The sequence below is a fragment of the Trichomycterus rosablanca genome, chromosome 26 (genome assembly GCF_030014385.1).
Source record: "Trichomycterus rosablanca isolate fTriRos1 chromosome 26, fTriRos1.hap1, whole genome shotgun sequence".
NCBI classification, from domain to species: Eukaryota; Metazoa; Chordata; class Actinopteri; order Siluriformes; family Trichomycteridae; genus Trichomycterus; species Trichomycterus rosablanca.
The window spans coordinates 13,910,940-13,922,965 of record NC_086013.1 but is presented as its reverse complement, the minus strand read 5'-3'; the positions used below and the strand labels follow the sequence as shown (position 1 = coordinate 13,922,965).

Below are 12,026 nucleotides of genomic sequence, written 5' to 3'. Positions count from 1 at the left end.
CAGGAAGCGTGCAGAGAAAATCATCACTGACCCGTCTCACCCTGGCCACCACCTGTTTCGGCGCCTTCCATCAGGCCGACGCTTCAGCCACATGAAGACCCGAACGACCAGGCAACAAAGAAGCTTTTTTCCAAACTCCATTATGCTCATGAACAATTGAACACTACTGTACTGTTAATGCTCGGGACACTTGCACATCAAAAACTACCTATTTCATTTATGTAATGGCATACACAGGATTTTTCACATTCACTTTCATTTCTCATTTATATATTTTTCTATTTTCTATAGTTTTTATATTGCACAAAACTGCACCTTCTTAAACCCACAATGTGAATTGCACATGCTGATGTTTACAATGTTTTCTATGTTTACAGATATGAATGTGTGTGTTTAAGGAGAGAGTGAGCTGTGTGAATAAGATTGTCTGTATTGTATTTTTCGTGCACTGCAAGCATCTGTGTAACCAAAAACAAATTCCTTGTATGTGTGAGCATACTTGGCCAATAAAGCCTGGTTCTGATTCTGAAGTGAGGTGAATTGGAGACACTAAATTGTCCAAGACTGTGTTCGATGTGCTGATGAATCTTGTGTAATGAGTAACTACCGTTCCTGTCATGAATGTAACCAAAGTGTAAAACATGACGTTAAAATCCTAATAAACAAACAAAACAAACAAACTTAAACTAGAGTAAGGTAATGTTCACTATGGAAGCTCTTCTGTACGTCGCTCTGGATAACAGCGTCTGCTGAATGCCGACGTTTGTAAATGTAAATGTTTGATTTTAGGCAGACCTGGCAACCCAGCCTGTAGCCGTTACGGGCAGCAGTGTAGTAGAGTCGCCCGTGCTGGTGCTAGTTGGGGAGAAACTCCTGGTTCTTCAGGACGGCTGGTGCTGTTTTCTAGGGGGCGTTTCAGTTAAATTACTTCCACTATGACTATGCTGGGTTTTCTGACCCGGACTGTGGTAAGTAGGAAGAATGTTAATTACCACAGTATAACAGGTATTCCTGTAAACAGCCACGTACGCGCTAATGTGAGCAACGGCAGTTTGTTAGCAAACAGTACGGACAACTGTTAGCAGTCTGATTATGATCAGTAAGTTCTGTAGCTTAGCATCTTAGCAGCTAACAGTAGCAATCCAGTGACTGGGGCTGAATGGTTAACGGTCAAGATGAAGTAATCCGGTTAATAAGATAACCTTTGGAACTGCAGTGAAAATGATAAAGCTGCATTTACTACACAGTCTAAATACCTGCCTATACAAGTCCACTTATAACATATCATACCTAACCTGCCATAGAGTCTAGACTACCATTTATTAACTACAATATAGTCATTATAGTGGTTAAAACCAAGTAGGTTAACCAACAACCGGGTTTACTTCGAGCTATCTACACAGGATATAGCCAGGTAAGAGTTTTAAAAATAGCTATCAACCTAGTATTTATAGAAATAAAATATTCAACTGTGATTACACACTGTTTTAGTCTTATTATTTTATATGTTAGATATTTCAGATCTTTGATTCTGATCCTCAAAAACGCAGTACTATTATAATTCTCAGAATGATCATAATCGACACTTTCATTGTTATTTAATTAACACTACAAATACAGCAGATGATGTTTAACCTGGTTTTTTATTTATTTAAAGTTTCATATAATTTCAAATTTAATGCCTAAACACGTTCCAAAAAGTTGGAACAGGTGCATTGGCTAAAGTGATGTTTGTTTGTTTATTAGGATTTTAATGTCATGTTTTACACTTTGGTTATATTCCTGACAGGAACGGTAGTTACTCGTTACACAAGATTAATCACTTCTCAAGGTTATATCGAACACTCACTTGCATGTCTTTGGACTGTGGGAGGAAACCGGAGCACCCGGAGGAAACCCACGCAGATACAGGGAGAACATGCAAACTCCACACAGAAAGGACCTGGACCGCCCCACCTGGGGATCGAACCCAGGACCTTCTTGCTAAAGTGATGTAAAGAATACTGCTGTTAGGGCCGCTCAGGTGGCGCAGCGGTAAAAAGACACGCTGCAACCAGAGCTGGATTCTGAGTACCTCGTATCGAATCCAGCTCTGCCTCCCCGGTTCGAGGCTGGGCGGCTGTATGAGCAACGATTGGCCGGTTGCTCAGTTGGGGGGGCGGGACAAAGAACCGGATGTGGGTCTCTCTCTGTCAGAATGCGATTACGACCTCTGCCGGCTGATTAGAGGCGCCTGCACAAGAGATGAGGAAGAGTGCCCTTAGGGTGTGTCTCTCCGCATGCAACGCTAGGTGGCGCCAAACTCATCAATGTGAGGGTGGCAAAAATGCATCCGGCTGCTGCTCATGTTTCGGAGGGGATACGGGTTAGCTTCGATCTCCTCTGTCAGGGCGGGGTTCGGCATAGACGGAGAGGAAGCACGATGCAAATTGAACAATTGGATGCGCTAAAGGGGGAGAAAAAGGGGGGGGAAAAAAAGAATACTGCTGTTGGACTCTGAATCATGCATTCTCGAGGTCTATTTGATGGCCATTTTATTTTGATGGTTCTCCACTGTTTTGTGTAACCTCTTAGTTCCTGTAAACGGGAAATCTACCCGCTACAATGCTGTACACAATGATGTTCCAAATATCTGCTTGCATACAGTTTTGTGGCTGTACCCTCTCTCTCACTGACATTAACACAGACACTAAGACTCTATAAGGTTCACGTGACATGATGCGACATCTGTAATTTTGCAGACTAAGGCAGGTATGGTGAAGCCGTCCTGTCTGGTGAAGCCGGTTTCCTTGAATTGGATCCCCGGCCGTTACCTCGCCCATCAGGAGTCTCTGCCGAAGCTTCCAGTGCCACCACTGAATCAGACATGCGATCGATATTTGGCTGCACTAGAGCCCATTGTGGGTGCTGAAGACTTAAACCATACACGACAGCTTGTGGAGGAGTTCCAGCTGCCTGGAGGAGTGGGCGAGAGACTGCAGAAGAGTCTGGAACACCGGGCAAGCAAGCTGGAGAACTGGGTAATGTACTAAGGCAGATGTTGTAAAGTCTTGTGCAGGATTGTTTACCACTGATTAGGATCAGTGTCTTATTAAAAAATGTATATTGGAATAAGTAATGAGGTGAGGTGGCCATATGCACCACAGTGTTGACCAGGAGAAAACGGTGAAAATCTTGTAAATGAAATAAATGAATAATGATATATTTGGTTATGTTAATTTGACAGGTCTTCTAAAGTATACCTTAGTCTGTGCACTTGTGTCTAAGTTAGAGAACAGGCATGAAGCGGGTTGCTTTTCTTTTGTCATGTTTAATGGAAAATACTACGTGTGGGGATGTTGACTTTTAATGGACTTGTTAGATGATAAAATAATATAAAGGTGTTTCATAAACCTAAAAATAATACCCTTAATTACTACTCATAATGGTTTTCTTTTCTTTCTTACCAAATTCTGTCCATAGCTCTCGGACTGGTGGTTGAAAGTGGCCTATCTGGATTATCGAATGCCTGTGGTTGTACACTCGAGTCCCGGAGTCGTCCTTCCTCGCTTAGAATTCAGTGACCGCCAGGGTCAAATAAGGTCAGATCACTGAGTATTGTGCAAATCAAAGGGTTGAATATAAAGGTAGTAAAGTGGTAAAGGTATTTGACCAGAAGGTTGTCCTTATTGCTTTGGGTAAAAGCGACTACTAAACAAAATGTCATACATGTCCTTTACTTTTGACTTCAGCTGTATTATATCAAACTTAAATCAAATGTTAATACATTATATAATAAATGAGTTGTTATGTCAGTATTTAGGATCAGTTCCATGGTTCCAGTTCTAATAATAAGTGAGACAGCAGTGATGACCTTTGTACACAGTAACCCAGTGTGGTGAACTTTGTTATTTACCCCTCACTGCATGTGCTTAAACAGGAAGTGAAAATAAGAACAAGATTTACTTCCTAAAATCTTCCTAAAATTAACACCCTGTTCAGGGTTTTCCTGCCTTGCGGCCAGTGTTTCCCAGTCGAACTGGACCCGCCGAGACCCTGATCAAGATAAAGCATTTGGAGAAAATTAAATTGTACAAAAATGCATAAGTTGAAAATATTATTCTTTGTTGTTATGAACCTGGGTGGCAAGATAAAGCAGAAACTGGTAACCTAGGATTGAACCTCACCCCTGGTTACTGTTTGTAAGGTTTCTATGATACCTGTGTCTTTTGGGTAGTCCAATTTCTTCCCACCTCACACTGACCTGCAAAGCTTGGATTGACCATTCCAAATTGCCTTGAGGTATGAGTGAATAGCCAAGTGTGCGATGCACTGCAATAGTGTCCTATTTAAGGTGTTCTGCTTTGTCTCCAGTGTTTCTAAGTTGCAAAGGTCCCACCCTGACCCTGATCAGAATAAAGCGGTTATTGAAGATGACTGCATTTAATTGAATTAGGTTTATGCTATTTGTTGCTATTGCTTATATGTAAGTCCTATTTCTTGTTTGATGTGGCATTGTTGTAGTGGCAGCATTTAAAAACTTTACATGATACAGGTTTGTACAATCATGAGTTTGGTCTTGTGACCACATTTATGGCTACAGTGTTACCTGACTTGGTATTTGTTTCTCATAGGCATGCTGCTAAATTGATAGCTGGAGTTCTGGATTTTAAGACCATGATTGACCAGTGAGTAATTACGTTGCCTTTTACATCTGCTGATGTAATACATTCCCAATGCATAAACATAACCCATCACATTCTGTCCTGCAGTGAGACATTGCCAGTGGAGTACCTGGGTGGAAAAGCACTGTGTATGAACCAGTATTACCGGGTCCTGTCTTCATGTCGCATACCAGGAGCCCCGAGAGACTCTGTGGTTAATCACGCTTTGAGCAAGACGCCTCCTACTCACATCACTGTGGTGCACAACTTCCAGGTAAGCAGTAGGGCAGCAGTGGTGACCTTTGTACACAGTAACCTGGGGTGTTGTGCTGAGCTATTAAGAGAGTGCAGGCTCACAGGGCACAGCACATTCATACTGTGTATACTTTTATAAGAAACCAGATACTGTCATTTTGCACGCTAGCCTGTGTGTGCCTTTGTTTGAGTCTTTACTCTGGATTGATTTTGTGCTTATTTGGAAAATGACGTTATTTTTGCAGGATTTTGCTCACATAAACACAGTTCTGCATCTCTTTAACAGGTTGTTGTTGTGCCTATAATTGTGCATATAATTATTGCACAAGGGGAGACAGAAAGAAAACCATTTTATTATTGCAATATTTTATTAATATATGTTCTACCTTTGTGATGATCTATTTGGGTAATGCCTGCTGCTGGGTTAAATACAAAATTGTAAGTTGAAGTGTTCATTTCTTTGTTGTTTTTTATGTATCAGAAATTATTCAGTATTAATAGGTTAGAAAGTTTGTATGGTAAATGTAGTCTGTGTTTGATCTAATGGTCACAGCATCCTGTTCCCTGCTATTGTAAAACTGGAAAGAAAAGTAACTGGACGTTTAAAATGACATTTATCTCTTTCTTGTAATGAGAGCAGATGGATTTCACACCTAGTGCAACCTGCACTCAATTCAACTTGAAACACAAAACTCTGTTTTTAGACGGACCAGAGGTTGGAAAATGGAAGCACAACTGGACAGAAAAATTGTTTTGGGTAGAAAAAAGTGATTCCTAGGTGAAAGTGGAAAAACCCTAAAAGCCAGCATATATATTTTTAGCTTTTCTGTCCCATTCTGTTTGGAAGTCTGTTTAAATAACAGTTTTCCCCGCTTCTTCTAGTTCTTCATGCTGGACGTGTACAACAGTGATGGCTCACCACTGACCGTGGATCAGCTCTGTGTTCAGCTGGAGAAAATCTTGAACTCCTCCCTGCAAAACAGCGAGGAGCCGATCGGCATTCTTACTTCCAACCACCGAAACAGCTGGGCCAAAGCTTACACCAACCTTATTAAAGGTCAGAGAAGAGTGTAACAGGCAGGCATGTTAAGATTTTTATGCAATAACTTCTATATTATATTTATACCTAACTATAAAAGTGTTTAAATGTATTACATTACAAGAGTTTACAAATCACAGCTGTCTCTTTTTATTTGCACTTTGGCCATGTTGTGAGTTTGAACCTGACTATATGTTTCCCTCTTTCAGACAAAACAAACAAGGAGTCAGTACAGGCCATTCAAAAGAGCATTTTCGCTGTGTGTCTGGACGCTCCAATGCCTCAAGTCTCAGACGAGATGTACCGTTCTCAAGCAGCTGTGCAGATGTTGCATGGAGGAGGCAGCCGATGGAATAGCGGAAACCGCTGGTTCGACAAAACACTTCAGGTTAGTGTGAAGTATTAAACATGGTAAACACATGTAGAAATTTTGATTATTTTAAAAACTAAACGAAAAATATTGAATCAACAGTGTTTGAAATGGGATTCCCTTTTTATTTAATGTAACAAAAAACGTGGGTTTAATTCTTATTTTTTATTGTCATATAAAGAACCCTCAAAATCATCATTTCTATGTTTTATCACTGCTTTATCCTGGCCAATGTTGAGGTGGGTCCAGTTTCCCCTGAAATCACTAGGTGCAATGTAGTGACACACCTCTGATAGGTTGCATGGTTATGGCCATCCCCCCATTTCAGATGTAGCCACTCATGTCAGTATGAAGACTCCTGACCAGTCGATAGGACCACTGGGATTCAAACCCTGAATCCCAGTTTTAGTGGGTTAGGGCAGTTTACCCCTGCACCACCTGTGTTCCACCTATAAAGAACCATTGTGGAAAATGTGTTTGTGTTGAAAGTCATCTAATGCTTTTAAACTTTAAATCCATGTATGAGCCTGAGCTTCTAATTCTGATAGCTGTTTTTTTCTGTAGTTTATTATCGGTGAGGACGGGACATGCGGTGTGATCTATGAACACGCCCCTGCAGAAGGTCCACCAATCGTAGCACTAATTGACCATGTGGTGGAGTACACGTAAGTATGAATATAGTTCACAATATTTTATGGACGTGTATTTTTAAAGATGCCGGGTTTAAAATTGATCGGATTATTAGCGCTGCTGATGATTGAGACGTCTTCTCATTTAACACCTGCATTAGGAAGAAGACCGAGACGGGTCGTACTCCCATGGTCCCACTGCCCACGCCTCAGAAACTGAGTTTTAACATCACACCGGAGATTAAGAGTGACATCGAGGAGGCCAAGCAGAACATAAACACGTGAGAACCTGAAGGATTATATTCAACTTCGCTTTATGTGGTGGTCTGGCAAAATTGTAGATTTCATTTATTTCCTATTCCTTTGCCACATGCACCACAGTTCCGCTGGCCGATATAAGACGCAGATTAACATGTTCCCCCCTGACATGTGTAATAAGTAGATAAAGTGAAAACTGCATGTAAAGTTTACAGGGTGGTAAGATTGTGCAGTTGGTAGTGCTGGTGCTGCACAGCTCACTGCCTCATTTCTCGACTCTGTTTACTGTCTGTGTAAAGTCCCATTGAGTCAATCCAGTCGATCTGTAGAGGCATCTTAGTGAAACTACTGATGTTTAAATAATACAAATGTGCATTTTAAATCACCTGATGGGATTATTTTTTTACAGAATGGTTCACGACTTGGATGTGAAGGTCATTGTGTTTTCCCATTTTGGTAAAAATGTGCCGAAGTCTTTTAAGATGAGCCCGGATGCTTTTATTCAGGTTGCTCTACAGTTAGCTTATTACAAGTAAGCATATAATTTCCTATTTATAACTGATTTATTACTTGTTAGCAATTGTTGTGATTGAAACACATTATTTACAAAAGGGGTGTCCTAATACTTTTGTCCATATAGTGTGTCCATATAGTGTGTGTACAACGGGTCAGTAACTACGCATATAAAAAATGTCATGTTTTTTTTCCCTTTGTGTCCTTGTGAACTACTCAGAATGTACAAGCGTTGTTGTTCCACCTATGAGAGCGCCTCTCTGCGCATGTTCAAACTGGGTAGAACCGACACCATTCGCTCAGCATCTATCGACTCAGCCAACTTTGTTCGAGCCATGGATGACCCCGCCAAACAGGTGTGTTTATATATGATCAAGCCGTAGCCTAGTGGTTAAGCTACTGGACTAGTAACCAGAAGGTTGCTGGTTCAAGCCCCACCACTGCCAGGTTGCTGCTGTTGGGCCCTTGAGCAAGGCTCTTAACCCTCCTTGTACCAGGATAGATCTGAGAAAAGTCAGATTATTCAAAACAGTCTTTTCCAACGATGAGCCAAAACCAGCTCCAACCTGCCGAGCCATGGACCCCATGTGATATCTGGAGGCATTTGGTACCAGGGCATTCACAGTGGGTCCTTCAAGCTTCTTATGTTTGGATTGTCCTATAGTGCAGCGACCCACATTTTGTCCATGATTTTTTTTCTGTGACCCAGGTAACACAATGCATCTTACTGTCTCTATAAGATTTAACATAAAGCCTCCACAAGGGGGCATTCACGTACAAGTTATAGCTAAAAAGATCACACAGAGGTCTCTCTATTTTAATACCATTAGTTTTTGAAATGGGACACCCAACAAACTCATAAATACTTTTTGTCTATATAGACATATAGTGACTGTGATGTTTTGATTTACAGAATTTGGAGAAGGTGACCTTACTGCAGAAAGCAGTAAAGGCACATAGAGCGTACACAGACATGGTAAGTGGCATCTCTTTGTTCCATTTCTGCTACTGTGTCATTCAAATTAATTAAATGCTTGTTGGTTTAATTAGACACAGATTAAATCTTTACCCATAAAACACTCATTAGGCACTTTTACAAAGTTTACAGTTCCACAGCAAAATCAATCGGTGTCATTTTTTTTGAATTTGCTGTATTGTTTTAGTAACGATTTGTGTTTTTTGTGTGAACACATCTAATCAGTCACTGTGTTCACAGAACACCAAACATTATCATAAGAAGCACCAACTGTGCTTTTTTCTTTTTGTGTAGGCGATCCGAGGGCAAGCTTTAGACAGGCATTTGCTCGGCTTGAAGCTGCAAGCTGTTGAAGACTTGCCAGCAGTGCCAGACATCTTCATGGACAAGTCATACTCTAAAGCCAACCATTACAACCTCTCAACTAGCCAGGTACAAGCAACCACTCTTCATACCTGCTGTGCTGAACTCCCTAGTCAATTTCGCCCTATTTACTAACTTTCTCATCCCACCTCCTTCTTTTCTTCATCTTTCACATTCCAGGTCCCTGCTAAGACAGACTGCGTTATGTGTTTCGGCCCTGTTGTGCCAGACGGCTATGGTGTCTGCTATAATCCCATGGAGGGGCACATCAACTTCGCTGTTTCTGCTTTTAACAGCTGTGCGGATACCAACACCAGCCAGTTGGCCCATGCTCTGGAGGACGCTCTGCTGGATATGAAGAACCTGCTCGAGCAGACACCCAAAGCCAAGCTGTGAGGACTCTTCTCATCACTGTATGCAGCTGATCCTGCCCTGAAGTGCTTTAGATGATATTAGGTCCAATGTGAGGTTTGGATCCAGTAACCTGGTGTTAGATTGGTTATGAATGTAAATCACTTTGCTAAATGCTGTTCTTTGGTCTTCACACCAAAATCATGAGACTTTTGATTCTGCTTTACAGAACTGCTAATTAAGATCCATTAAAATGAGAAGTCCTTTTTGGCCAGTACAGTCAGTTTAAGGTGGTTAAGGTAGTGAATTACTAATCAGAAGGTTGTAAAGCCCCATCACAGCTAGATTGCTACTGTTAGACTCCAGAGAAAGGCACCTAACCCCTTAATTGTTCAAACTGTGTTCAGTTATATTTATGAAGTCAAGTCAAATTGTGTTCAAATTCAGTAAGACCCGTTTATGCCTTTATGTCTTTCTGTAAATTCATGTAATTATCTATTTTAATAGCACTTATCTAAAAGCTGTAACTTGTAATTTTATTACAACATATGGATGCACTAGTTCTGTTTTCTCTCTGGGCATTAGACAATACTGAAAAAAAACATTACTGACATTCTCGTAGGTATGGTAAGCCTTTAATGCCAGTTAATGTTATGATTACTTTTGCTGTGTGACTATACTTGTGGCGTTTACAGCTTAAATGTGAGCAGTACCAGCATGTGTTTCTTCTGTCTGCTGGAAGAATTTACAGATGTATTCACTAAGTAGCAAAACAGCTCTAAAATCTCTCTATTATCTGCAAGGACAAACAGTCTCCATGATCCTAAAACATCTTAAATACAGATAGTGCCTGAGCAATAGTGTCATTTCCATTTGGGATGAACCATTTTAGTACACACTGTGTGGTTCAGGTTTTCACACATGTGGATTCATACAAACATACAGAATCGTATCTTTTACACTTCTGTCCATTAATCTTTGCAAAGAGTTGTGTCTTACATACAGTAGTTTTCACCTTAAATGATTTATTACACTCTAATACTGTATAAAAGATTCAGGACACTTGTACACAGAAATCAAATTTCAGTTTTATAGTGCATGATACAATCAATAATCAATGATACTTATATTATTGAATAAGTATGGATTTGGGAGAGTTGACCTTAGAGAGCCTGGTGCTGATGAAATAACTGTCTTTAAATATTGAATGTGAATAAAAAACACAGCAGCGAACGTGCATAAACATTTGCTTGTATAATCCAGCCTTTAATGACTGCATGCATTCAGGCACTTTATGTCGAGTGTTTATTGTGTCAGTCAACATTAAACTTACTTCTGGCATAAAACGTACAAGTGGATTGAACTGAAACACATCAGATCAAATATGGATGTAGGTTTAAGAGTATAAAACTAGGGCTGTAATAGTTTGGATGTTTTCCTTTTATTCATGGTAACCACATAAAAAATTGTTGCATCACTGTGTTTAGCATGTTACAAATCCTGTCACCCACCTCCTTTCATTAAAAGTAACGTCACCACAGCAACAGATAAGATGGTTCCAGATAAGAAGCATCCTGAATAACCTCTATTCAGACAAAAAAACACTGTACTAGATATTTAGTACTTTTACTAGATCTAGTACTAGATCTTAGGTTGATATTACCATGTTCTTAATTTAGTTGTAGCTGATCACATTTACTGCTGTAAACAAGTGTATTATTGTTAGAATTATTATTAAATGCTGAAAAATAAAATCAGGAAATTTAATGTAAAAAAAATATAAATATAATGTTTCACAACTGACAGTTCCCTTCATTTACAGCCCTATTTTAGACTAATTTAACTCTAATATTGGTACCCATCGAATTGGTGCAGAATACAAGAACAAATGACTCAGAGTAGTACGTTATGTAATCTGTTCTCATAGTGCTGCTTTACTCTCTGTGTGTTTAATAAAGTAATAGTACAATTAAGGCAAGACAACTAATACTCTTGAGTTACACGCAGCGATTTGTACAGATGTTTACTGTAAATAGTATTTAACGCTTGTAGTTTAACATACGCACTTATGTTCTGATTTGTACTGTAATAGTATGGCTGCTCATTTTTGATTGTTAAATTGTGTGATTAAACTGTCTTCCAAAATTCCTGCAAACATTAATATAGTTTCTTAATTATATTTAGAACAATTTTGAGATTTATTATTTTCATCAATAAAAACTGCATTAAATTGCCACATATAGTATATGGCCAACAGTGTACATTTATGTGTGTGTGTAAGAGAGAGAGAGACGACTGATAAAAGGTTTATGGAATTTGCTCTGCTCAAATTTGCAATATTGTATGTTCATTAAGTTGTAAATCCTTGTCTTGATGCTGCACATCTTCACGGTCCTCTATAGCAATCCATGCATATTCCAATATTTTAAACAAAATGATGAATAACAGATCATTTTATGAGTGTGAAAGAGAAGAACAGTGATAAACTGAGGCTCCAACCAAGTATTGTTGCTACATTTATTTGTAAATGTAGAAACATCATGTCACTAATGTACAGAATCCAAACAAATATTATATATAAGCACAATTTATACTGCATAAAACCTACAGTGGGATTTTCTTGCACTGG

At 39.6% G+C, this 12,026-nt stretch overlaps 1 protein-coding gene across 3 annotated transcripts; it reads left to right on the top strand.

The window, feature by feature from the left end:
• The first annotated feature begins 935 nt into the window (after positions 1–935).
• crata (carnitine O-acetyltransferase a) lies at positions 936–9,957 on the top strand. 3 transcript variants are annotated; one of them, XM_062988760.1, is made up of 14 exons: positions 936–968; positions 2,742–3,020; positions 3,463–3,581; positions 4,614–4,667; positions 4,752–4,917; positions 5,781–5,955; positions 6,147–6,325; positions 6,872–6,972; positions 7,098–7,217; positions 7,604–7,726; positions 7,928–8,063; positions 8,621–8,683; positions 8,978–9,115; positions 9,227–9,957. In XM_062988760.1, exons 1-14 carry the CDS (start codon positions 936–938, stop codon positions 9,440–9,442), a joined length of 1,902 nt encoding a protein of 633 aa, XP_062844830.1. In that variant the 3' UTR covers positions 9,443–9,957. The 3 variants fall into 3 exon arrangements, with proteins under 3 accessions (XP_062844830.1, XP_062844831.1, XP_062844832.1); XM_062988761.1 differs by lacking the exon at positions 936–968 and adding an exon at positions 1,307–1,414; XM_062988762.1 differs by lacking the exons at positions 936–968; positions 7,604–7,726 and adding an exon at positions 1,307–1,414.
• Positions 9,958–12,026: the final 2,069 nt, after the last annotated feature.

Excerpts from the sequence above, each read along its gene's own strand:
- crata (XM_062988760.1), top strand. The coding sequence starts at position 936 with ATGACTATGCTGGGTTTTCTGACCCGGACTGTG. Across the intron at positions 4,668-4,751 it reads TTTAAGACCATGATTGACCA|TGAGACATTGCCAGTGGAGT; the intron begins GTGAGTAATTAC and ends TCTGTCCTGCAG. Across the intron at positions 6,326-6,871 it reads GGTTCGACAAAACACTTCAG|TTTATTATCGGTGAGGACGG; the intron begins GTTAGTGTGAAG and ends TTTTTTCTGTAG.